General features: G+C 44.7%; 2 protein-coding genes across 5 annotated transcripts in view; both read right to left on the bottom strand.

The window, feature by feature from the left end:
* Positions 1 to 265: 265 nt before the first annotated feature.
* Positions 266 to 21533, bottom strand: ildr1a (immunoglobulin-like domain containing receptor 1a). Its single transcript, XM_055930263.1, has 7 exons — positions 21278 to 21533; positions 12510 to 12680; positions 7935 to 8084; positions 7452 to 7571; positions 3169 to 3315; positions 2620 to 2742; positions 266 to 2464 (listed from the first exon to the last, which is right to left on the bottom strand). Exons 1-7 carry the CDS (start codon positions 21342 to 21344, stop codon positions 1605 to 1607), a joined length of 1638 nt encoding a protein of 545 aa, XP_055786238.1. The 5' UTR covers positions 21345 to 21533; the 3' UTR covers positions 266 to 1604.
* A 3803-nt stretch (positions 21534 to 25336) lies between these two features.
* Positions 25337 to 26860, bottom strand: part of LOC129859973 (immunoglobulin-like domain-containing receptor 2) — a 44201-nt gene continuing 42677 nt past the window's right edge. For all 4 annotated transcript variants that reach the window (XM_055930259.1, XM_055930258.1, XM_055930261.1 and 1 more), the window contains one exon: positions 25337 to 26723. Coding sequence is in view for 3 of the 4 variants with exons in the window: in XM_055930258.1 (XP_055786233.1) it covers positions 26688 to 26723 (36 nt within the window). In the remaining variant the exon portion in view is untranslated. The remainder of the gene's footprint in view (positions 26724 to 26860) is intronic.

Raw genomic sequence — 26860 nt, 5'->3', positions numbered from 1 at the left:
CTTTGACCCTGAATGTAATTTTACTCAAATTCTGTCAATTTGTCTTTACATTGCCTTGAGCTAATCTGATCACAACAGAAAGGTGATCATATATTAGGTCTGAAGCAGACATGTCTGTGTAACTTACTGAACAATGGAGGAGCTTCCTAGTGTCTGTGTGTCCTATAGGCCAGCCTGTTGGGTGTCCGTGTGTGAGTGTGTCATTTGCCTCCAGCATGTTTGAAATGGGAACCAGTTGGGTGAAGAAGACACCTGTACACAAAGGTATCTATAAATTAACTTTATTGAAAACGTTTCCTTCATTGTCCCTAAGAGGGAGTAACTTACACCTCCACCATTTTCTATCCAGAGACATCAAATCATACAGCTGTGATCTTCACATCAAAGCCTAGTTCACCCTGAGGGTATGGTGGTGGTTTTGCTTCCTCTAATTGGATAAGTCCCTAAGCAAACTGACTTCAAGTAACAGCACATCGTCTTTGCTTATTTTCCTGACATTTGATATATCGTGAGCCATATCGATACCTACATAACTGAATATTCAAGATGTCCAGACAGAGCGCACAATTCAAACTATTTACATGCACAACATGTAGAAAGGGACCTGAGTGATCATGGAGTACAAGCCTACATAGGCTATGGCTAAAAACAAACAGGGAACATTTTGTTTTCTGGTTAACTTTTGACAAACAATTAAATAAGGCATATTATGTATTATTCTCATCTGTTAACAATGTTATGGCAATGATACAAATAAAATGTAAAATATAAAACCTAAATACCCTTCAAAACGTCAACTTAAGATATGTGTAGTAACTTCAAAAACGTTTAAGAAATTGTAAACGTTCTAGAGTATGAATCTGGAAAATCAGATCGACATGTCGAATTGCATGCCGACAGCTATCATTCGTGCTTTCTAAATCCTTCATATGTTGTCATTCATTTATCTCGTTTAGTCCTTTCTTTCCCCGTTAGGATAATACAAGATGGAGAGATGTAGGGCGGATGGAGGAAAACAGAGGGCGAAGGTGAAGGAGGAGGACAACATGGCTGATGACCAAAGACAATTGCTTAGCTCTGCAAAATTGCCCAACCTCAGTTCTTTCTACAGTCTCTGATTTCCCAATGCTGAGCCTTTCAATTGCTCATCTACTGTTGAGGGCTGACTCACTGGCTGGCTGACTGACTGACCACTGTACTGTACACACAGCTTTTGTTTGCACAACAGATTGTCAAGATTGGGCGCTTATCTGCACTGAGAGCGTTCAACCAGCAGAGGGGGCTGTTGTAATGCCAATCAGCAGAAGGAGAGGAGAGGTAGCCAGTGAGAGCCCAGATCAGATGACCACAGTGCCCCTGCCAGAACTCTTGTCCTGTAGTGGGACACATTAATTAAAGGCTCCATGAATGGAAGCAGTGACGAAACCAAGTAGTATGCACCAGTGTGTCTTAGTGAGTGATTCTTTCATATCTGCGTGATTATATGATTATGTGTAATTGAAGGCATGGATCAAATGCCATTGTCAGATGGTAAATAATTTTGAAGGGGTTGTTTGTGTGGTTTGTGTGTGTGTGTGTTTAGGAGTGTGCTTTCAGTGTACTAACTAAAGCAGAGTTTTAACAGAGTAACGCTCATTCCTCCTTGGTGGTTTCTGTCCCGGCTCGTATTCAGAATAGCTGGGCGGGATGTCCGAACACATTTCTCCTCCTCTCCTGTGACCTCTGCCCTCTCCTCTCCTGCTGTTTTCATCCTCATCTGAACTGAACGACCCCCTGCGGGAGCGGGAGTAGTTGCTGGGAGGCGGGGCGCGACGCTGCTCCTCGAACAGATCGTCTCTGGAGCGGGATCGAGGGACCCTGTCGCTGAGGTCGTCATGGGAACCCATTCGACCTCGCGCCCCCCGACTCTCCCCGTCCAGAAAGTCTTCACTGTAGCTCCTTGACATGCCACGGCTCCTTGACGGCGACGGGTAACGGCGCCCGCTGGCTTCGCTGCGGTCGTCACGGTGATTGGTGAAGCGACTCTCGCTGCGGCTGCTTTCTCTGGAGCTGGGTGGACCTGTTCTAGGAGCAAGCGGTGGCTGGCCCCCTCTCCGACCTCCTCGTCCAGGCTGCTCTACGATGGGAGGCATCTGGATGACCCCCCGGTACTCCACGGCCCCGTCGTCCAGGCCAGAGAGCATGCTGGGAGGACCCGCTGAGAAGGGGATGTGCTGGGGCATCATGTGCTGAGGGGGAGGGGGCATCATCTGAACCTGCTGGTGGTAGGGCTGGGGCTGCATCATGGGGCTGGTCCCATCCATGCCCCTCACCTGGCTCTCCAGGTAGTCCAGCATCTGCTTGTTGCCGGGATGTTGGTTGTTGTAGATGCTGGCAGCGTGGACACTGGGGGGCATGCTGTAGCCAGATGGGGGAGGGGGGAGGGGCATGGGGGCCATGGCGATGCTCTTTCCTGATTGGGAGCCTGATGGGATAGAGAAAACCATGATAAGTGACAAATATGGATTTGTTAAAGACACATTTAGAAGATCAGAAGCATAGCTCTGCTGTGTGTGTGTGAGACTCCCTGTGTGTGTGTGTGTGTGTGTGTGTGTGTGTGTGTGTGTGTGTGTTACTAACCTGCATACAGCAGAGGGTTCATCTGTGAGGAGCCGTGGCTCATGGGGCTGTACATAGGCTGACCTCCCATCCATGGACCCATGGCCCTCTGGGCATCCTTCATCATCCTGTGCTGCATCACCGCTGGAGAGAGAGAGAGAGACACAGAGGAAGAGGTGAGATGGAGCCTAAGTGTGGGAGAAAGAGAGTGTGTGTGAGAGTGAGAGAAAGAGAAAAGAAAGAGAGAATAGAGAGAGGCCCTTCCCTACCTTTCTTAGGACAGCAGCAGGTCTGTGGGCAGCAGGGACAGACAGAGAGGTCCTTCCCTACCTTTCTCAGGACAGCAGCAGGTCTGTGGGCAGCAGGGACAGACAGAGGCCCTTCCCTACCTTTCTCAGGACAGCAGCAGGTCTGTGGGCAGCAGGGACAGACAGAGAGGTCCTTCCCTACCTTTCCCAGGACAGCAGCAGGTCTGTGGGCAGCAGGGACAGACAGAGAGGTCCTTCCCTACCTTTCTCAGGACAGCAGCAGGTCTGTGGGCAGCAGGGACAGACAGAGGCCCTTCCCTACCTTTCTCAGGACAGCAGCAGGTCTGTGGGCAGCAGGGGCAGCGGACGTAGCAGCAGCACCTCTGAGGACAACACTGGCAGCAGCAGATACAGAAGAGCAGGATGAGGAGCAGAGCTCCAATCACCATGAACAGCACCGTCAGCCAGTCTGGAGACAGCCACAACACAGGAAATCATTACACCAGATGATACTTACTAGGTCGGGAAACAGACATGCACTTATACCCATGTGACTTCATTTAGAGTCCCTTCCCACCAGGGTCTGTATTTACAAAGTGTTTCACAGTAGGACTAGTGCTGATATAAGCCATGGCTTCTCTTAATGAATAAGATGACATGGAAACATAAATCTATGATAATCGATCATTTCAATAAGCATTTTTCTACGGCTGGCCATGCTTTCCACCTGGCTACCCCTACCCTGATCAACAGCTCTGTACGCTCCGCAGAAACTTTCCCAAGTCCCTCCCCACTTCTCCTTCACCCAAATCCAGACAGCCGATGTTCTGAAAGATCTGCAAATCTGGACGCCTACAAATCAGCCGGGCTAGACAATCTGGACCCTTTCTTTCTAAAATTATCTGCCAAAATTGTTGCAACCCCTATTACTAGCCTGTTCAAATCTGAGATTCCCAAAGATTGGAAAGCTGCCGCGGTCATCCCCCTCTTCCAAGGGGGAGACACTCTAGACCCAAACTGTTATAGACCTATATCCATCCTGCCATGCCATTCTCAAATCTTCGAAAGCCAAGTTAACAAACAGATCACCGACTATTTCGAATCCCACCTTTACCTTCTCCGCTATGCAATCTGGTTTCCGAGCTGGTCATGGGTGCACCTCAGCCACACTCAAGGTCCTAAACGATATCATAACCGCCATCGACAAAAGACAGTACTGTGCAGCTGTATTCATCGACATGGCCAAGGCTTTCAACTCTGTCAATCACCGTATTCTTATCGGCAGACTCAACAGCCTTGGTTTCTCAAATGACTGCCTCGCCAGGTTCACCAACTACTTCTCAGACAGAGTTCAGTGTGTCAAATCTGAGGGCCTGTTGTCCGGACCTCTGGCAGTCTTTATGGGGGTGCCTCAGGGTTCAATTCTCGGGCCGACTCTCGCGTCACTCTTGCTGCTGGTGATTCTCTGATCTACCTCTACGCAGACGACACCATTCTGTATACATCTACCCCTTCTTTGGACACTGTGTTAACTTCTTGCGACTATAGGGGGTGCTGTTTCAAATTAGCATAATTGTCTCTACAGATGAAACGGCTTCCTACTCAATTCTTGATCGTACAATATGCATATTATTACTATTATTGGATAGAAAACATTTTAGTTTCTATAGCCGTTGGAATTTTGTCTCTGAGTGGAACAGAACTCATTCTACAGCAATTTCCCTGACATGGAGTCAGATTTCACACATTTTGGCCCCTGATCTGGAGTCAGTTTAAAGGCCACTGTGAATGCTATGAGGATACGGACACTGCTTACGTCTTCCCCTGGATGCCTTTACGTGATGACGCTTTGAATGGTATCGATTGCGCAATCACAGCCACTATAAAAGAAAAAAACCTGTAGGTAGGAACTCTTTTCCAGCTGCGCCGGACGCGCGGTGGACACCGCCCTGCTCTTTTTCCAAGCATTAGTGTAGCCAGTAATATTTCTCCGGTCATGTTTTCAACCGTTATAGGTGTTAACAGCATCATAAGGTAGTTAATTTGAACCGTTGTATAGCAATTTATATCCTTTTAGTGCGATTGAGGCATTGCTTTGTTGTGCACTTTGACGCGCTGGGCACATTTCGGGCTCCCGGTCATACGTTAGTGGGCATTTCGACGGACAAGTGGACATCTTTCGACCAAAAGACGATTAGACCCAAGAAAGGATTCTTTGCCCAAGATTCTGATGGAAGAACAGCTCATAGTAAGAACAATTTATGATGATAAATCGTGTTTCTGTCGAAAAATGTTAAAGCTTACGCCACCATCTTGTTTTGTATAGCTTCGCTTGGCGCAACCTGTATTGAAAAGTAAGGATAATTTAAAAAATGTAAATCAGCGATTGCATTAAGAACTAATTTGTCTTTCGATTCCTGTCAACCCTGTATTTTTTAGTCAAGTATATGATTAGCTATTGATTAAACTAGATCACTCAAAGATGGCGACCGACATTTCCAGGCTTGTTTTGCTACTATTTTCATTGTATAACCACGTTTTTTTATGGCTAAATATGCACATTTTCGAACAAACTCTATATATATGTTGTAATATGATGTTACAGGAGTGTCATCTGAAGAATTCTGAGAAGGTTAGTGAAAAAATTAATATATTTTGGCGATGATATGATATCGCTCTCTTTGGCTAGAATCAGTGCTCGGGTAACGTTTGCATATGTGGTATGCTAATATAACGATTTATTGTGTTTTCGCCGTAAAACACTTAGAAAATCTGAAATGTTGTCTGAATTCACAAGATCTGTGTCTGTCCATTGCTATGTGCTGTGTATTTTTAAGAAATGTTTTATGATGAGTAAATTGGTAATACAGGTTGCTGTCTGTAGTAATTCTAGGAGCTTTGGTGAGATTTGTGATGCTGGCTGCAATGGCAAACTATGATTTATACCTGAAATATGCACATTTTTCTAACAAAACCTATCCTATACCATAAATATGTTATCAGACTGTCATCTGATGAGGTTTTTTCTTGGTTAGTGGCTATCAATATCTTAGTTTAGCCGAATTGGTGATAGCTACTGGTGTTGAGAAAAAATGGTGGACAAAGAAAAAGGGTGTATTTTGCTAACATGGTTAGCTAATAGATTTACATATTTTGTCTTCCCTGTAAAACATTTTAAAAATCTGAAATGGTGACTTTATTCACAAGATCTGTATCTTTCATTAGGTGTCTTGGACTTGTTATTTAATGATATTTAGATGCTACTATTTAATTGTGACGCTATGCTAGCGATGCTAATCAGCGTGGGGGGGGGTGGGGGGTGCTCCCGGATCCGGGGTAGATACTCATGAAAGGTTAACAAACCTCCAAATGAGCTTCAATGCCATACAACACTCCTTCCGTGGCCTCCAACTGCTTTTAAATGCTAGTAAAACTAAAGGCATGCTCTTCAACCGATTGCTGCCCACACCCGCCCGCCCGACTAGCATCACTACTCTGCATGGTTCTGACTTAGAATATGTGGACAACTACAAATACCTAGATGTCTGGTTAGACTGTAAACTCTCCTTCCAGAATCACATTAAATCTCCAATCAAAAATTAAATTTAGGCTCGGAATCGGCTTCCTATTTCACAAAACAAAACCTCCCTTCACTCAGGCTGCCAAACATACCCTCGTAAAACTGACTATCCTACCGATCCTTGACTTCGGCGATGCCATTTACAAAATTGCCTCCAACTCTACTCCACTCAACTCAGCAAATTGGATGCAGTCTATCACAGTGCCATCCGTTTTGTCAACAAAGCCCCATATACTACCCACCACTGCGACCTGTATGCTCTCGTTGGCTGGCCCTCGCTTCATATTCGTCGCCAAACCCACTGGCTCCAGGTCATCTATAAGACTTTGCTAGGTAAAGCCCCGCCTTATCTCAGCTCACTAGTCACCATAGCAACACCCACCCGTAGCACACGCTCCAGCAGGTATATTTCACTGGTCATCCCCAAAGCCAACACCTTCTTTGGCCTCCTTTCCTTCCAGTTCTCTGCTGCCAATGACTGGAACAAATCGCAAAAATCACTGAAGCTGAAGTGTTATATCTCACTCTCTAACTTTAAGCATCAGCTGTCAGAGCAGCGTACCGATCGATCACTGTACCTGTACACAGCCCATCTGTAAATAGCACACCCATCTACCTCATCCCCATATTGTTATATATATATATTTGTTTGTTGTTGCTCTATTGCCCCCCAGTATCTCCACTTGCACATCATCATCTGCACATCTATCACTCCAGTGTTTAATTGCTAAATTGTAATTATTTCGCCACTATGGCCTATTTATTGCCTTACCTCTCTAATCTTACTCCATTTGCACACACTGTACATAGATTTTCCTATTGTGTTATTGACTGCATGTTTGTTTGTGCAACTCTGTGTTGTTGTTTTTGTCGCACTGCTTTGCTTTATCTTGGCCTACCTGGTTAAATAAAGGTAAAATAAAGATGGACAAGAAGGACCTGATCCTAGATCAGCACTCTTCCTCAGAAATGCTTTATGAACACGGCCCAGGTTGTGGTCATAGCTGTGGTTGTGGTCAACTTACTGTAGACCATGAGGCTGATCACGCCATCCAAGCCGCCGCTGGTGTCTCCTGTGGCTTCCACAGAACAGTAGTAAACTCCGTTGTCCCACCACATGATCTCATTGATCACCAGGTCAGCCTCTGTGGGGGAAGACAGCCCAACGACGTCAAAACATGTCAGAGCAGCAACGAAGAGCACACAGTCATACGATGTTTCTCAATCCATTCCTCTGGGAACCTCCCGTCATTTCACATTGTTGTTGTATTCCACCACTATTTTGATTAGTTAACGCAGGTGTGACATTGTGGCTGGATTAAAGTTACAAAATTCCAGTAACGTTCCTAAAATTCCCAGGTTTACCAGAAATCCCCAGGTTGGATGATTTCTGGTATCAGGAGGGATTTAAGCAGGGAATCTGGAATTCTCCAACCAGGATTTCTATCAAACTGGGGGATTTATGGAAAGTTACTGGAACTTTGCAACCCAAGGCTGTCTAGGCTCACTGTTCTGGACGGAGATCTTGCGTTCCCGGTACTCTGGGCCCAGTATGGCCTCGTTGGAGCCTCTCTTCTGGACGATGATCCTCACCGTGCGCTGGCGGTCTGGGCAGTCATTGGCCGGGTCCTGACCCAGCTGCAGAGCATTCTGGTACGCTATAGAGGGAGATATGTTTCATACAGAAGTGTGTGTGTGACTGACTGAGTGTTACTGTACATCACCAGTAATTTAATTCATATTTCAGGTTCTAGAGTTAGACAGGAAGTTTGGGCCTCACTACAAACCTGAAGAAAACACTACAGCAAACTCCTCTACCCAACAACTAACAACCTTAGAATTTGCCTATATACACTGTCAAACTGTAGCCCAACTAGTTAACATGTAGCCCAATTAGTTAACATGTAGCCCAACTCCCAAACCCAGCTCCAGGCCAGTTCCCTTCACTTCCCCCATAACTAACATAGAGACTAGGACAGGGTCCATAACTAACCTGGGGACTAGTACAGGCTCCATAACTAACCTGGAGACTAGTACTCCAGGACAGGGTCCATAACTAACCTGGAGACTAGTACAGGGTCCATAACTAACCTGGAGACTAGTACTCCAGGACAGGGTCCATAACTAACCTGGGGACTAATACAGGGTCCATAACTAACCTGGGGACTAGTACTCCAGGACAGGGTCCATAACTAACCTGGGGACTAGTACTCCAGGACAGGGTCCATAACTAACCTGGATACTAGTACAGGGTCCATAACTAACCTGGGGACTAATACAGGGTCCATAACTAACCTGGGGACTAGTACAGGGTCCATAACTAACCTGGAGACTAGTACAGGGTCCATAACTAACCTGGGGACTAGTACAGGGTCCATAACTAACCTGGGGACTAGTACAGGGTCCATAACTAACCTGGATACTAGTACAGGGTCCATAACTAACCTGGGGACTAATACAGGGTCCATAACTAACCTGGGGACTAGTACTCCAGGACAGGGTCCATAACTAACCTGGATACTAGTACAGGGTCCATAACTAACCTGGGGACTAGTACAGGGTCCATAACTAACCTGGGGACTAGTACAGGGTCCATAACTAACCTGGGGACTAGTACAGGGTCCATAACTAACCTGGGGACTAGTACAGGGTCCATAACTAACCTGGGGACTAGTACAGGGTCCATAACTAACCTGGGGACTAGTACAGGGTCCATAACTAACCTGGGGACTAGTACAGGGTCCATAACTAACCTGGGGACTAGTACAGGGTCCATAACTAACCTGGGGACTAGTACAGGGTCCATAACTAACCTGGGGACTAGTACAGGGTCCATAACTAACCTGGGGACTAGTACAGGGTCCATAACTAACCTGGGGACTAGTACAGGGTCCATAACTAACCTGGGGACTAGTACAGGATCCATAACTAACCTGGAGACTAGTACAGGGTCCATAACTAACCTGGGGACAAGTACAGGGTCCATAACTAACCTGGGGACAAGTACAGGGTCCATAACTAACCTGGGGACAAGTACAGGGTCCATAACTAACCTGGGGACTAGTACATGGTCCATAACCAACCTGGAGACTAGTAAAGGGTGCATAACTAACCTGGAGACTAGTACAGGGTCCATAACTAACCTGGGGACTAGTACAGGGTCCATAACTAACCTGGGGACTAGTACAGGGTCCATAACTAACCTGGGGACTAGTACAGGGTCCATAACTAACCTGGGGACTAGTACAGGGTCCATAACTAACCTGGGGACTAGTACAGGGTCCATAACTAACCTGGAGACTAGTACAGGGTCCATAACTAACCTGGGGACTAGTACAGGATCCATAACTAACCTGGGGACTAGTACAGGGTCCATAACTAACCTGGGGACTAGTACAGGATCCATAACTAACCTGGGGACAAGTACAGGGTCCATAACCAACCTGGGGACTAGTACAGGGTCCATAACTAACCTGGGGACTAGTACAGGATCCATAACTAACCTGGGGACTAGTACAGGGTCCATAACCAACCTGGGGACTAGTACAGGGTCCATAACCAACCTGGGGACTAGTACAGGGTCCATAACTAACCTGGGGACTAGTACAGGGTCCATAACTAACCTGGAGACTAGTACAGGGTCCATAACTAACCTGGAGACTAGTACAGGGTCCATAACTAACCTGGGGACTAGTACAGGATCCATAACTAACCTGGGGACTAGTACAGGGTCCATAACTAACCTGGGGACTAGTACAGGATCCATAACTAACCTGGGGACAAGTACAGGGTCCATAACCAACCTGGGGACTAGTACAGGGTCCATAACTAACCTGGGGACTAGTACAGGATCCATAACTAACCTGGGGACTAGTACAGGGTCCATAACCAACCTGGGGACTAGTACAGGGTCCATAACCAACCTGGGGACTAGTACAGGGTCCATAACTAACCTGGGGACTAGTACAGGGTCCATAACTAACCTGGAGACTAGTACAGGGTCCATAACTAACCTGGAGACTAGTACAGGGTCCATAACTAACCTGGGGACTAGTACAGGGTCCATAACTAACCTGGAGACTAGTACAGGGTCCATAACTAACCTGGGGACTAGTACAGGGTCCATAACTAACCTGGGGACAAGTACAGGGTCCATAACTAACCTGGGGACAAGTACAGTGTCCATAACTTACCTGGGGACTAGTACAGGGTCCATAACTAACCTGGGGACTAGTACAGGGTCCATAACTAACCTGGGGACTAGTACAGGGTCCATAACTAACCTGGGGACTAGTACAGGGTCCATAACTAACCTGGGGACTAGTACAGGGTCCATAACTAACTTGGGGACTAGTACAGGGTCCATAACTAACTTGGGGACTAGTACAGGGTCCATAACTAACCTGGAGACTAGTACAGGGTTCATAACTAACCCGGGGACTAGTACAGGGTCCATAACCAACCCGGGGACTAGTACAGGGTCCATAACCAACCCGGGGACTAGTACAGGGTCCATAACTAACCTGGAGACTAGTACAGGGTTCATAACTAACCTGGGGACTAGTACAGGGTCCATAACTAACTTGGGGACTAGTACAGGGTCCATAACTAACTTGGGGACTAGTACAGGGTCCATAACTAACCTGGAGACTAGTACAGGGTTCATAACTAACCTGGGGACTAGTACAGGGTCCATAACTAACTTGGGGACTAGTACAGGGTCCATAACTAACCTGGAGACTAGTACAGGGTTCATAACTAACCTGGGGACAAGTACAGGGTCCATAACCAACCTGGGGACAAGTACAGGGTCCATAACCAACCCGGGGACTAGTACAGGGTCCATAACTAACCCGGAGACTAGTACAGGGTCCATAACTAACCCGGGGACTAGTACAGGGTCCATAACTAACCCGGAGACTAGTACAGGGTTCATAACTAACCCGGGGACTAGTACAGGGTCCATAACCAACCTGGGGACAAGTACAGGGTCCATAACTAACCCGGAGACTAGTACAGGGTTCATAACTAACCCGGGGACTAGTACAGGGTCCATAACCAACCCAGGGACTAGTACAGGGTCCATAACTAACCTGGAGACTAGTACAGGGTCCATAACCAACCTGGGGACTAATACAGGGTCCATAACTAACCTGGGGACTAGTACAGGGTCCATAACTAACCTGGGGACTAGTACAGGGTCCATAACTAACCTGGGGACTAGTACAGGGTCCATAACCAACCTGGGGACTAGTACAGGGTCCATAACCAACCTGGGGACTAGTACAGGGTCCATAACCAACCTGGGGACTAGTACAGGGTCCATAACTAACCTGGAGACTAGTACAGGGTCCATAACTAACCTGGAGACTAGTACAGGGTCCATAACTAACCTGGAGACTAGTACAGGGTCCATAACTAACCTGGAGACTAGTACAGGGTCCATAACTAACCTGGAGACTAGTACAGGGTCCATAACTAACCCAGGGACTAGTACAGGGTCCATAACTAACCCAGGGACTAGTACAGGGTCCATAACTAACCTGGAGACTAGTACAGGGTCCATAACTAACCTGGAGACTAGTACAGGGTCCATAACTAACCTGGAGACTAGTACAGGGTCCATAACTAACCTGGGGACTAGTACAGGGTCCATAACTAACCTGGGGACTAGTACAGGGTCCATAACCAACCTGGAGACTAGTACAGGGTCCATAACCAACCTGGAGACTAGTACAGGGTCCATAACTAACCTGGAGACTAGTACAGGGTCCATAACCAACCTGGGGACTAGTACAGGGTCCATAACCAACCTGGAGACTAGTACAGGGTCCATAACTAACCTGGAGACTAGTACAGGGTCCATAACTAACCTGGAGACTAGTACAGGGTCCATAACTAACCTGGAGACTAGTACAGGGTCCATAACTAACCCAGGGACTAGTACAGGGTCCATAACTAACCCAGGGACTAGTACAGGGTCCATAACTAACCTGGGGACTAGTACAGGGTCCATAACTAACCTGGGGACTAGTACAGGGTCCATAACCAGCCTGGGGACTAGTACAGGGTCCATAACTAACCTTGGGAGTAATACTCCAGGATGGGGTCCTTGCAGAAGGACTTGTATCGCCAGGTGACCTGGACATCCTGCTGGTTAGCGGAGGTGGAGTAGTCACACCTCAGGATGACGGAGGCAAACAGAGCTGTACTCCTCTCTGTCTGAGGAACATTCACCTGGACGCTCTGCACCTCTGATGGGAGAGAATACATCATGTCAGTGTATAACATTCAATTAAATGAGTGTAGACATTGTTGATGTTGTAAATGACTATTGTAGCTGGAAACGGCAGATTTTTCATGGAATATCTACAGTTGAAGTCGAAAGTTTACATACACTTAGGTTGGAGTCATTAAAACTTGTTTTTCAAACACTCCACAAATGTCTTGTTAACAAACTATAGTTTTGGCATGACAAGTAATTTTTCCAACAATTGTTTACGGACAGATTATTACAGTGAATTATAAGTGAATCACAATTCCAGTGGGTCAGAAGTTTACATACACTAAGTTGACTGTGCCTTTAAACTGCCTGGAAAATTCCAGAAAATTATGTCATGGCTTTAGAAGCTTCTGATGGGCTAATTGACATAATTTGAGTCAATTGGAGGTGTACCTGTGGATGTATTTCAAGGCCTACCTTCAAACTCAGTGCCTCTTTGCTTTACATCATGGGAAAATCTAAAGAAATCAGCTAAGAAAATGGTAGACCTCCACAAGTCTGCTTCATCCTTGGGAGCAATTTCCAAATGCCAGAAGGTACCACGTTCATCTGTACAAACAATAGTACGCAAGTATAAACACCATGGGACCACACAGCCGTCATACCACTCAGGAAGGAGACGCGTTCTGTCTCCTAGAGATGAACGCACTTTGGTGCGAAAAGTGCAAATCAATCCCAGAACAACAGCAAAGGACCTTGTGAAGATGCTGGAGGAAACTGGTACAGAAGTATCTATATCCACAGTAAAACGAGTTCTATATTGACATAACCTGAAAGGCCGCTCAGCAGGGAAGAAGCCATTGCTCCAAAACCGCCATAAAAAAGCCAGACTACGGTTTGCAACTGCACATGGGGACAAAGATCGTACTTTTGGGAGAAATGTCCTCTGGTCTGATGAAACAAAAATAGAACTGTTTGGCCATAATTACCATCATTGTGTTTGGAGGAAAATGGGGGATGCTTGCAAGCCGAAGAACACCATCCCAACCGTGAAGCATGGATGTGGCAGCATCATGTTGTGGGGATGCTTTGCTGCAGGACCCTCCTGCACTTCACAAAATAGAAGGCATCATGAGGTAGGAAAATTATGTGGATATATTGAAGCAACATCTCAAGACATCAGTCAGGAAGTTAAAGCTTGGTCGCAAATGGGTCTTCCAAATGGACAATGACCCCAAGCATACTTCCAAAGTTGTGGCAAAATGGCCAAAGGACAACAACTACAGGGTATCTGAGTGGCCATCACAAAGCCCTGACTTCAATCCTATAGACAATTTGTGGGCAGAACTGAAAAAGCGTGTGCGAGCAAGGAGGCCTACAAACCTGACTCGGTTACACCAACTCTGTCAGGAGGAATGGGCCAATATTCACCCAACTTATTGTTGGGTAGCTTGTGGAAGGCTACCCGAAACGTTCAACCCAAGCTAAACATTTTAAAGGCCATGCTACCAAATACTAATTGAGTTTGTAAACTTCTGACCCACTGGGAATGTGATGAAAGAAATCAAAACTGAAATAAATCATTCTCTCTATTATTATTCTAACATTTAACCTTCTTAAAATCAAGTGGTGATCCTACCTGACATAAGACATGGAATTTTTACTAGGATTAAATGTCAGGAATGGTGAAAAACTGTGTTTAAATGTATTTGGCTAAGGTGTATGTTAACTTCCGACTTCAACTGTACATAGGCGTACAGAGGCCCATTATCAACAACCATCACTCCTGTGTTCCAATGGCACGTTGTGTTAGCTAAACAAAGTTTATCATTTTAAAAGGCTAATTGATCATTAGAAGACCCTTTTGCAATTATGTTAGCACAGCTGGAAACTGTTGTTATGATTAAAGAAGCAATAACTCTGGCCTTCTTTAGACTAGTTGAGTATCTGGAGCATCAGCATTCGTGGGTTCATTACATGCTCAAAATGGCCAGAAACCAAGTACTTTCTTCTGAAACTCTTCAGTCTATTCTTGTTCTGTGAAATGAAGGCTATTCCATTCGAGAAATTGCCAAGCAACTGAAGATCTCGTACAACGCTGTGTACTACTCCCTTCACAGAACAGCGCAAACTGGCTCTAACCAGAACAGAAAGAGAAGTGGAAGGCCCCAGTGCACAACTGAGCAAGAGGACAAGTACATTAGAGTGTCTAGTTTAAGTAACAGACGCCTCACAAGTCCTCAACTGGCAGCTTCATTAAATAGTACCCGCAAATAACCAGTCTCAACATCAACAGTGAAGAGGCGACTCTGGGATGCTGGCCTTCTAGGCAGAGTTGCAAAGAAAAAGACATATCTCAGACTGGCCAATAAAAATAAAAGATTACATTGGACAGAGGAACTCTGCCTAAAAGGCCAGCATCCCGGAGTCGCCTCTTCACTGTTGACGTTGACATTTTACATTTAAGTCATTTGAGAGCGACTGACAGTAGAGTGCATACATTTTATTACATTTTACATAATGAGACAAGGATATCCCTACCGGCCAAACCCTCCCTAACCCGGACGACGCTATGCCAATTGTGCGTCGCCCCACAGACCTCCCGGTTGCGGCCGGCTGCGACAGAGCCTGGGCGCGAACCCAGAGACTCTGGTGGCGCAGCTAGCACTGCGATGCAGTGCCCTAGACCACTGCGCCACCCGGGAGGTCACCAGTTGAGACTGGTGTTTTGCGGGTACTATTTAATGAAGCTGCCTTGTGAGGCATATGTTTCTCAAACTAGACAAAAACTAGACACTCTAACGTACTTGTCCTCTTGCTCAGTTGTGCGTTAACCCTATCAGTCCAGAGGCCTGTTTACACACCAACACAGTGCTGTTTATTAACCCTATCAGTCCCGAGGCCTGTTTACACACCAACACAGTGCTGTTTATTAACCCTATCAGTCCAGAGGCCTGTTTACACACCAACACAGTGCTGTTTATTAACCCTATCAGTCCCGAGGCCTGTTTACACACCAACACAATGCTGTTTATTAACCCTATCAGTCCCGGGGCCCCAGTAAAAATCAGCTTCTCATTGATCTGACGTCCAGCCCTGATATTTATCCTCACAATGAAGTGTTTCAACAGTTTATATTCAGGACAACCAGGGCGACAAGTAGAACACAAAACTACTTGACATAAACAGTTGTATTCATGAGTTTTATTGACAAATGTCAATACAAAAAATAAGGTCTGCCAAAGCAAAAACCTGATCTAAATGAATTGATATGAATGCTGTAAGTACAGAAATGGTTTGCTCACTGGGGAAATGAATATCCAACTAGTCAGTGACAACTGTGTGGAGTTTGTGACAGCAACTATGTAAGCTTATTACAATATTATAGACACTATGTCCTGGGATTTACTATGATCTATGTAGAAGAACCCCTTACAGTATTATAGACACTATGACCTGGGATTTCCTATGATCTATGTAGAAGAACCCCTTACAGTATTATAGACACTATGACCTGGGATTTACTATGATCTTCTATGTAGAAGAACCCCTTACAGTATTATAGACACTATGTCCTGGGATTTCCTATGATCTATGTAGAAGAACCCCTTACAGTATTATAGACACTATGACCTGGGATTTACTATGATCTATGTAGAAGAACCCCTTACAGTATTATAGACACTATGACCTGGGATTTACTATGATCTATGTAGAAGAACCCCTTACAGTATTATAGACACTATGACCTGGGATTTACTATGATCTATGTAGAAGAACCCCTTACAGTATTATAGACACTATGACCTGGGATTTACTATGGTCTTCTATGTAGAAGAACCCCTTACAGTATTATAGACACTATGACCTGGGATTTACTATGATCTATGTAGAAGAGCCCCTTACAGTATTATAGACACTATGACCTGGGATTTCCTATGATCTATGTAGAAGAACCCCTTACAGTATTATAGACACTATGACCTGGGATTTACTATGATCTATGTAGAAGAACCCCTTACAGTATTATAGACACTATGACCTGGGATTTACTATGATCTATGTAGAAGAACCCCTTACAGTATTATAGACACTATGACCTGGGATTTACTATGATCTATGTAGAAGAACCCCTTACAGTATTATAGACACTATGACCTGGGATTTACTATGATCTTCTATGTAGAAGAACCCCTTACAGTATTATAGACACTATGACCTGGGATTTACTATGATCTTCTATGTAGAAGAACCCCTTACAGTATTATAGACACTATGACCTGGGATTTACTATGATCTTCTATGTAGAAGAACCCCTTACAGTATTATAGACACTATGACCTGGGATTTACTATGATCTTCTATGTAGAAGAACCCCTTACAGTATTATAGACACTATGACCTGGGATTTACTATGATCTTCTATGTAGAAGAACCCCTTACAGTATTATAGACACTATGACCTGGGATTTACTATGATCTTCTATGTAGAAGAACCCCTTACAGTATTATAGACACTATGACCTGGGATTTACTATGATCTTCTATGTAGAAGAACCCCTTACAGTATTATAGACACTATGACCTGGGATTTACTACGATCTTCTATGTAGAAGAACCCCTTACAGTATTATAGACACTATGTCCTGGGATTTACTATGATCTATGTAGAAGAACCCCTTACAGTATTATAGACACTATGACCTGGGATTTCCTATGATCTATGTAGAAGAACCTTACCTTCTAACGACTCTACTGTAGCTCGTGAGGTCATAGACCTAAACATGTCACATGTGCGTGTTCTACTGTAGCTCGTGAGGTCATAGACCTAAACATGTCACATGTGCGTGTTCTACTGTAGCCCGTGAGGTCATAGACCTAAACATCTCACATGTGCGTGTTCTACTGTAGCTCGTGAGGTCATAGACCTAAACATGTCACATGTGCGTGTTCTACTGTAGCTCGTGAGGTCATAGACCTAAACATCTCACATGTGCGTGTTCTACTGTAGCTCGTGAGGTCATAGACCTAAACATCTCACATGTGCGTGTTCCTGAGAGTCTCAGCTTTTCAGAGATGGCTTTAATAGTTTGTAGCTCAAACCAGTCTGACTGCCCTAGTCTCACAAACACCGCTCTAGCTTTAATAGTTTGTAGCTCAAACCAGTCTGACTGCCCTAATCTCACAAACACCGCTCTAGCTTTAATAGTTTGTAGCTGAAACCATTGGGACTGTCCTAGTCTCACAAACACCGCTCTAGCTTTAATAGTTTGTAGCTGAAACCATTGGGACTGCCCTAGTCTCACAAACACCGCTCTAGCTCAGCCCCCGTTAAATCACAGACGAATCGTTGGTACAAAAATGTGCTGGCGTTCCGGTGGGACTCATTGGGTTAAAGCATATTGAGATTTGAGAGAGAATGAAAGAATGGGATAGAGTATGTGTACGTGTGTGTGACAGAGCCCTGCTGAAAGTGGTTCAACCAGAAAAACCAGTGACTGAGAGAAAGAGACAGCCTGCCACAGGAAACAGTTTGCTGCTATTCAAATAGACTCAACTTCCATTTTGATTGTAAAAATACATCTACAGTATAGGCCAGGTGTATTCAACTCTTACCGTACGACAGGGTTCTCCAACCCTGTTCCTGGAGTTACCCTCCAGTAGGTTTTCGCTCTAAGTCCAGGTGTAACTAACCTGGTTCAGTTTATCAACCACTCTGGTTAGAATCAGGTGTGCTAGATTAAGGTTAGAGTGAAAACCTACGGGACGGTTTCTCCCCAGGAACAGTTTTGGAGCCCTGAACCAATGCAGTGGAACTGGCTTTGAGGTCCAGAGTTGAGGGATATAGGCAATAGACCACCATTTACAACCTGGTTTTAGAGCATTTCGTATTATTCAGTATGTAAATCCGAGACACTCCATTTAGTATGATATGTTAAGTTTCATATGGTATGTATTCATTTGTGGATGTCCATCACACATTTCCTATGATATGTTCAAACTTACAATTCGTATTACACGTTACGAATTTGCAAAACGTACAATATGTTAGGAATTTGCTAAAAGTATGATATGTTACAAATTCTAGCTAGGTGGTTAACGTTAGACAGCTTGCCAACGTTAGCTAGGCTAGGGGTTAAGGTTGAGTTTAGGAGTTAGGTTAAAGGATTAAGGCTAGTGTTAGGGGAAGGGTTAGCTAACACTGTTAGGGGAAGGGTTAGCTAACACTGTTAGGGGAAGGGTTAGCTAACACTGTTAGGGGAAGGGTTAGCTAACACTGTTAGGGGAAGGGTTAGCTAACACTGTTAGGGGAAGGGTTAGCTAACACTGTTAGGGGAAGGGTTAGCTAACACTGTTAGGGGAAGGGTTAGCTAACACTGTTAGGGGAAGGGTTAGCTAACACTGTTAGGGGAAGGGTTAGCTAACACTGTTAGGGGAAGGGTTAGCTAACACTGTTAGGGGAAGGGTTAGCTAACACTGTTAGGGGAAGGGTTAGCTAACACTGTTAGGGGAAGGGTTAGCTAACACTGTTAGGGGAAGGGTTAGCTAACACTGTTAGGGGAAGGGTTAGCTAACACTGTTAGGGGAAAGGTTAGCTAACACTGTTAGGGGAAAGGTTAGCTAACACTGTTAGGGGAAAGGTTAGCTAACACTGTTAGGGGAAAGGTTAGCTAACACTGTTAGGGGAAAGGTTAGCTAACACTGTTAGGGGAAAGGTTAGCTAACACTGTTAGGGGAAAGGTTAGCTAACACTGTTAGGGGAAAGGTTAGCTAACACTGTTAGGGGAAGGGTTAGCTAGCACTGTTAGGGGAAGGGTTAGCTAGCACTGTTAGGGGAAGGGTTAGCTAGCACTGTTAGGGGAAGGGTTAGCTAGCACTGTTAGGGGAAGGGTTAGCTAACACTGTTAGGGGAAGGGTTAGCTAACACTGTTAGGGGAAGGGTTAGCTAACACTGTTAGGGGAAGGGTTAGCTAACACTGTTAGGGGAAGGGTTAGCTAACACTGTTAGGGGAAGGGTTAGCTAACACTGTTAGGGGAAGGGTTAGCTAACACTGTTAGGGGAAGGGTTAGCTAACACTGTTAGGGGAAGGGTTAGTTAACACTGTTAGGGGAAGGGTTAGCTAACACTGTTAGGGGAAGGGTTAGCTAACACTGTTAGGGGAAGGGTTAGCTAACACTGTTAGGGGAAGGGTTAGCTAACACTGTTAGGGGAAGGGTTAGCTAACACTGTTAGGGGAAGGGTTAGCTAACACTGTTAGGGGAAGGGTTAGCTAACACTGTTAGGGGAAGGGTTAGCTAACACTGTTAGGGGAAGGGTTAGCTAACACTGTTAGGGGAAGGGTTAGCTAACACTGTTAGGGGAAGGGTTAGCTAACACTGTTAGGGGAAGGGTTAGCTAACACTGTTAGGGGAAGGGTTAGCTAACACTGTTAGGGGAAGGGTTAGCTAACACTGTTAGTGGAAGGGTTAGCTAACACTGTTAGGGGAAAGGTTAGCTAACACTGTTAGGGGAAGGGTTAGCTAACACTGTTAGGGGAAGGGTTAGCTAACACTGTTAGGGGAAGGGTTAGCTAAAATTGTTAGGGGAAGGGTTAGCTAACACTGTTAGGGGAAGGGTTAGCTAAAACTGTTAGGGGAAGGGTTAGCTAAAACTGTTAGGGGAAGGGTTAGCTAAAACTGTTAGGGGAAGGGTTAGCTAAAACTGTTAGGGCAAGGGTTAGCTAACACTGTTAGGGCAAGGGTTAGCTAACACTGTTAGGGGAAGGGTTAGCTAACACTGTTAGGGGAAGGGTTAGCTAACACTGTTAGGGGAAGGGTTAGCTAAAACTGTTAGGGGAAGGGTTAGCTAAAACTGTTAGAGGAAGGGTTAGCTAACATGCTAAGTAGATCAAAGTAGCAAGTAGTTGAAAAGTTCCTAATTAGCTAAAATGCTGAAGTTGTCCGTGATGAACTCGTAACCTTTGGGTTGCTAGAGCTAGACGTTTTCATTATACACCCACCCACCCACCCACACTACTTTCGTTTTCGCCTTAAGTAACAGTTCGTCTTATGTAACCATACCAAACATAACATATCACACTAAATGGAGTGTCCCGGATTTACATACAGAATAATACGAAATGCTCTGAGACCAGGTTGCCATTTAGGCTAATCAGGTTACTTTGTGACTGTCGGGGGTCTATGTCCTTGTCCTTGAATACCCTCCATAATTACAATTATTGAGGTGAAATGTCAGGATAACTAACACCCATTCCACCTCTCTCGAGCGCCCCAGCTGGAGCCAAACCAACAGGAGTTTTGCTCAAAAAAGGTGAATTCCATTTTCAATCTACAGTATTTCATTATGAGTAGATCTAAATCTAGATAAGATCAGTAACTGTAACTTGATAGGACTACAGTGCGAGTCATCGTGAGAACTCATCGGTATCTGTCCATCATGTGACCGATACCCCGGCTCGTGTCTAACTGGCTAGTTATTGGAACTTTTTGGGTTGTGAATGGATACAGTACAATAGCATAAACTGTTGACGCGACTAAATGAAACGAAGCTCTAATGCAAGAACAGGACGAATTGACAACATTAACGATTCAAATATGAATTGCTAATTTTCATCAACAAAAACTCACCTGTCGGTAGGGAAGAGAGGACGAACGCGGCCAGTATCAACCTCCTCATCGTTGATGATTGATCCATTAAACTAATAAATATTATATCGTCCAATTAATTATCTATAAAAAAAAGGAAAGACCTACATTATGCTCCTAAACAGACTCCCCATTGTTCTGTCGGTCTTGTGTTTTGTCTTGAAGACGGCTCCTTCCTTGTCCGACACCCTTCGGGGATTTGGTTTGATGGCTGCGGAGACAGACAGACCCCACCCCGAAACAGGTGCTGTATGTGACGTAGGCAGGTGCTTCCTACCGCAGAATGGGCACCGTTTGAACTAAAATGCCGCTATGAGAATACAGAAGGAAAGGGACGGTAAATCTGTAATATGTTAATTCATTCGATATTTAAATAATTACTTTATTACATCTATTAATATTCAGCTTTTAAAAAATGTGATTTAGGCTATTTTTTACACATGACATTGTTAGGCAATAATTTGCCTACAGTGAAATGTTTTTACTTCTTTTGGAATACATTCATTCAAAAGGTTAATTTTTAATGTTAGATGAATATAATTTAAAAGGCAAAGACACTGTAGCCTACAACGGGTGACGTGATCCAGGGGACTGGAGGCCTAGCATGAAACCACTGGATGTTACGAGTAGCCGAGACCCTATGCTGACACAAACGTAGCTGACTTTGTGACGGTTTTAGACGAGGGTGGGAATCAATTCAGTCCACACATAATACTTGTTAATTCATTTGATTGAAATAATCCCATTCTAGCTGTTTGATGACAAACAGTGTAGCAGCCTAACACCTGTAAACTAAGCAACCATTGGCTTAGCATCTCTCTCTCTCTCCCTCCCCCTCTTTCTCTCTTTCTCTCGCTCCCTGTTTTGTGTCTTATTTGACACTGTCTTATATAGACCTCTGAGCAGTGTTTTAGTGCCCTGTGAACTTAGTTTCCCAATGGACAAAGCATGCGACCCCAGAACATTACCATGTGAATGTAAAGCCTATAGAGCCCCACAGGCCTGGGGCCAACAGGTCTCAGAACAGAGTCAGCGGCCCCCTGGTCCCCCCCAGCTCGGGACCGACAGGCTGCTTGTTCAACTCTGAGGAGACAACAGGTCTCAGATCAGAGCCAGCGGTCCCCTGGTCCCCCCCCCCCCCCAGCTGGGGACCGACAGGCTGCTTGTTTAACTCTGAGGAGACAACAGGTCTCAGGGCAGAGCCAGGTTTTCCCAAAATGGCATCCTATATTCCCTATGTAGTGCACTACTTTTTGGGCTCTGGTCAAAAATGGTTTACTATGTAGGGAATAGGGTGCCATTTGCCCCAGTAAAAAGTAGTGCACTATATATGAAATAGAGTGCAATTTGCCCTGGTCAAAAGTAGTACACTATATATGAAACAGAGTGCAATTGTCCTGGTCAAAAGTAGTACACTCTATATGAAATAGAGTGCAATGAAACAAGTAGTGCACTATACAGGGAATAGGTTGCCATTTGCCCTGGTCAAAAGTAGTGCACTATTTAGGAAATAGAGTGCAATTTGCCCCAATAAAAAGTAGTGCACTATACAGGGAATAGGTTGTCATTTGCCCTGGTCAAAAGTAGTGCACTATTTAGGAAGTAGGGTGCCATTTTAGGAAGTATGGTGCCATTTTAGGAAGTATGGTGCCATTTTAGGAAGTATGGTGCCATTTTAGGAAGTAGGGTGCCATTTTAGGAAGTATGGTGCCATTTTAGGAAGTATGGTGCCATTTTAGGAAGTATGGTGCCATTTTAGGGAATAGGGTGCCATTTTAGGAAGTATGGTGCCATTTTAGGAAGTATGGTGCCATTTTAGGAAGTATGGTGCCATTTGAGACGCACACCCCCTGTCTCTCACCCAGGCCAACCAACCACTCTCACTACACCACTTGGTAGTACTCATAGACAATGTCCACAAATGGAAGTGTGTGTGTGTGTGTGTGTGTGTGTGTGTGTTTGTGCATGCGTGCATGCTTGCAAACGTCTGTGTCTCTGTCTGTGTAGGTCAGGTATGTGGATCTAGGAATTCCTTAACAGATTTTTTCGCTCCCATGAGCACACCCACACTACTCTGCACCTGCCCAGCTTTACCACCAGTGGTTTCCTGCTATTGTACTCTCATCCACAGAGGATGACAACAGATACTCTCTTTCCTGCTCAGTCCTCAGTTGTATCCTCTTCCTGGGTTTCCAATATGGACCAGATGTTATCATTTCTATTGGAAATAAAACCTCAGAGCGGTTTGACTTCTTGGGCCAGTTTCCCGGAACCAGTTTGGGCTTAGTCCTAGACTAAAAGCATGCTGCTTCTGTGTCCGGGAACCAGACCCCTTGTGTGCTACGGGTGTAACTGACAGAGTTGTTGTTATCTATCTGGCATAGTTGTTGTTATCTATCTGACATAGTTGTTGTTATCTATCTGACATAGTTGTTGTTATCTATCTGACATAGTTGTTATTATCTATCTGACATAGTTGTTGTTATCTATCTGACATAGTTGTTGTTATCTATCTGACATAGTTGTTATTATCTATCTGACATAGTTGTTATTATCTATCTGACAGAGTTGTTGTTATCTATCTGACATAGTTGTTGTTATCTATCTGACATAGTTGTTGTTATTTATCTGACATAGTTGTTGTTATTTATCTCATAGTTGTTGTTATCTATCTGACAGAGTTGTTGTTATCTATCTGACATAGTTGTTGTTATTTATCTCATAGTTGTTGTTATCTATCTGACATAGTTGTTGTTATTTATCTCATAGTTGTTGTTATCTATCTGACATAGTTGTTGTTATTTATCTCATAGTTGTTGTTATCTATCTGACATAGTTGTTATTATCTATCTGACAGAGTTGTTGTTATCTATCTGACATAGTTGTTGTTATCCTCTCAGAGAAGTGATGTCATCACTCCTCTCAGGCTAGCGTGTGTGTAAGCTCTGAGGCTCTCAGGCCTAGGAATGAGTTGCTCAACCACATTCCTCACATACAACCCTGAGCTGAGTGGTCAGCCCCTCCCCAACCTCCCAACCCCAAGCCACATCATGAGTCGCCGGGCGGAAAACAGCCAGCGCCTCAGACACAACAGAGGACATGTGTGTCAGAAAACAGAACAATTAACTGACCCACTTATATTAAGACTTTCTAGAGCATTAATATAGTCTTCATAAGAACTACATTGTTGATTCACAAATAGTTTATAAGACATACCACAGTTTACAAGACATACTTTAATACAATGATTTATAAGACATACTTTACTACCATAAAGACGTAACACTTAAAGGGGGACAAAAGGTCCTTATAAACTGAATGAAGGACAGTGGAGAAGATGTGTAGATGAAGTAGACTTTATTGAATGAGATTGAAGCTGTCTGTTTGAGGGAAATGCTGTGGTTAAACTGCATCTCTGGAGTTAAATAAGAAATAGTTCATTAGGCATTAGTTTGTAATGGACGGTAAGTGTTATTGCAAAAAGCCACAGTTATGGTACAAGTTATTATAACAAGGTAAACTAAAGGAGAAATACAACTAAAGTGTGTGTGTTTAGTGTTCACCAACATGCACTTTCCAAGATACTGTGTGTGTGTGTGTGTGTGTGTGTGTGTGTGTGTGTGTGATTACCAGATCTCTTAGAGTAACAGTACGTGATGATCATAAATAGACAAAGCCATTGTTGCCTGTCGCCTATGACTTAAACTCAGTGAAACAACGTCTCATTGACAGACAGGGAGCTGGGCTGTGAAACAACCGTCTCATTGACAGACAGAAAAATGTAACACAGGAACACAGTGACATAGAACAAGCATAGAAAGAAAATAACATAGAAAAGCACAAACGCCATGAACAATAAATACACTGAAAGAAGTGGAAAAAACAACACTAAACATGAACAATTGTAACGAATCCTTCTACAAGTTTTGCAGGCGTAAGAAAGAGAAAGCTGTGGTAAGTTGACAGCCAGTATGTTTGCATGAAGGGCAGTGTGTGTGTGTGTGTGTGTGTGTGTGTGTGTGTGTGTGGAGTGTGTGTGTGGAGATAAAGTTGTGTGTTTAGCAGTTTACACAACATTGATAAGAAAACTAAACACACCTTGGTTATCTTAAACACACACAGACAGACACACAAGCGCTTTCAGTTCCACTTGTACAATCATTTACTGCATTGTAATCACACCATGACAGGCAGAGTTGATAAACTACTTATAAAACTATTATAAACAGTCTTCGAAGGATAGATGGCACATAATCACAACCCAGTACATTTACGTCATTTAGCCGACGCTCTTATCCAGAGCGACTTACAGGAGCAATTAGGGTTAAGTGCCTTGCTCAAGGGCACATCGACAGATTTCTTTTCACCTAGTCGGCTCGAGGATTTGAACCACCGACCTTTCGGTTACTGGCCCAACGCTCTTAACCGCTAGGCTACCTGCGTCCCTAAAGTTCCAGTTTCTCTCACTAGCGCTGTTAGTAGTACCCTCTAGTCCAAACCTACTGGGTATAACACACATTGTATCATTGCATTAAACACAATGATTAAGAAACACTGTGTCCTCTATCCACAGAGTCAAGGCCAATAGGTGCTTTACAATGGCACTGAAAAACACAATGGTATGGGGGATCCACACCATTCACACAACACAACCCAAACGTTGTCTCAACTCCGGCCTTCCACCGTGACTGGGCAGTGGCAGAAACTCCAGAGTGACATCATCATTCAGCGACTTCACAGAGAGAGCGTGCACTGTGTAGAGGTGGCAGTGACAGAAACTCCGGGATGACATCGTCATTCAGTGTGTGTTGTTAGTGAGAGAGAAGAATAGAATAGACAGGGAGATGGAGAAACTATTCACTCTCACACACAAAAGAGCAGACAGGAATAAGCACCATACTTTGTCTCACATACACACCAATACACACATTCACCAATACACACACACACACACAGTGCTATTTGTCCTGTGCATCCAGAGGTCTTTGTCCCAGCTCTGAACATTACTCTTCCTCTTAGGTCATGGTGATCGATGTGTATCTGAAGCCTGATCAGACTGTCCCAAGTCCTGTGCCATGGTCAGTCCAGTGGATGTACTGCCTGTCACTCAGAGGTAGCCATTCCCTCTGCTGCTGGATGCAAGGTCACTGACCTCTCCATGGTGTTCTCTGCTTGCCCAGTGTGGTCTGAGAACCTCTCCTCTCTCCTCCCCAGTGTGGGGTGATGGGGGGGGTAGAGGATGATCCCCAGTGTGGGGTGATGGGGGGGTAGAGGATGATCCCCAGTGTGGGGTGATGGGGGGGTAAAGGATGATCCCCAGTAAGGGGTGATGGGGGGTTAGAGGATGATCCCCAGTGTCTTTCCCAGTGTCTGTATGTGTCCTCTCCAGGCATCAAACTATGAGAGAGTCTCTGCTAAGAAGAGTGCTCTGTTAAAAGAAAACAGCAAGAGAGCTTCACGTTAGTCACGTGTGTGCAGAGTGATGGAAGCTGTGCTTTGTGTTCATTTAGCCCAGTGTAACAGTGAAAAGACCCTGCTCGTCTCAGCCAAGCTCTGTTAGGTAGT

Source organism: Salvelinus fontinalis, chromosome 7 (genome assembly GCF_029448725.1).
Source record: "Salvelinus fontinalis isolate EN_2023a chromosome 7, ASM2944872v1, whole genome shotgun sequence".
Classification (NCBI taxonomy): domain Eukaryota; kingdom Metazoa; phylum Chordata; class Actinopteri; order Salmoniformes; family Salmonidae; genus Salvelinus; species Salvelinus fontinalis.
This window is presented reverse-complemented; position numbering and strand designations above follow the sequence as displayed.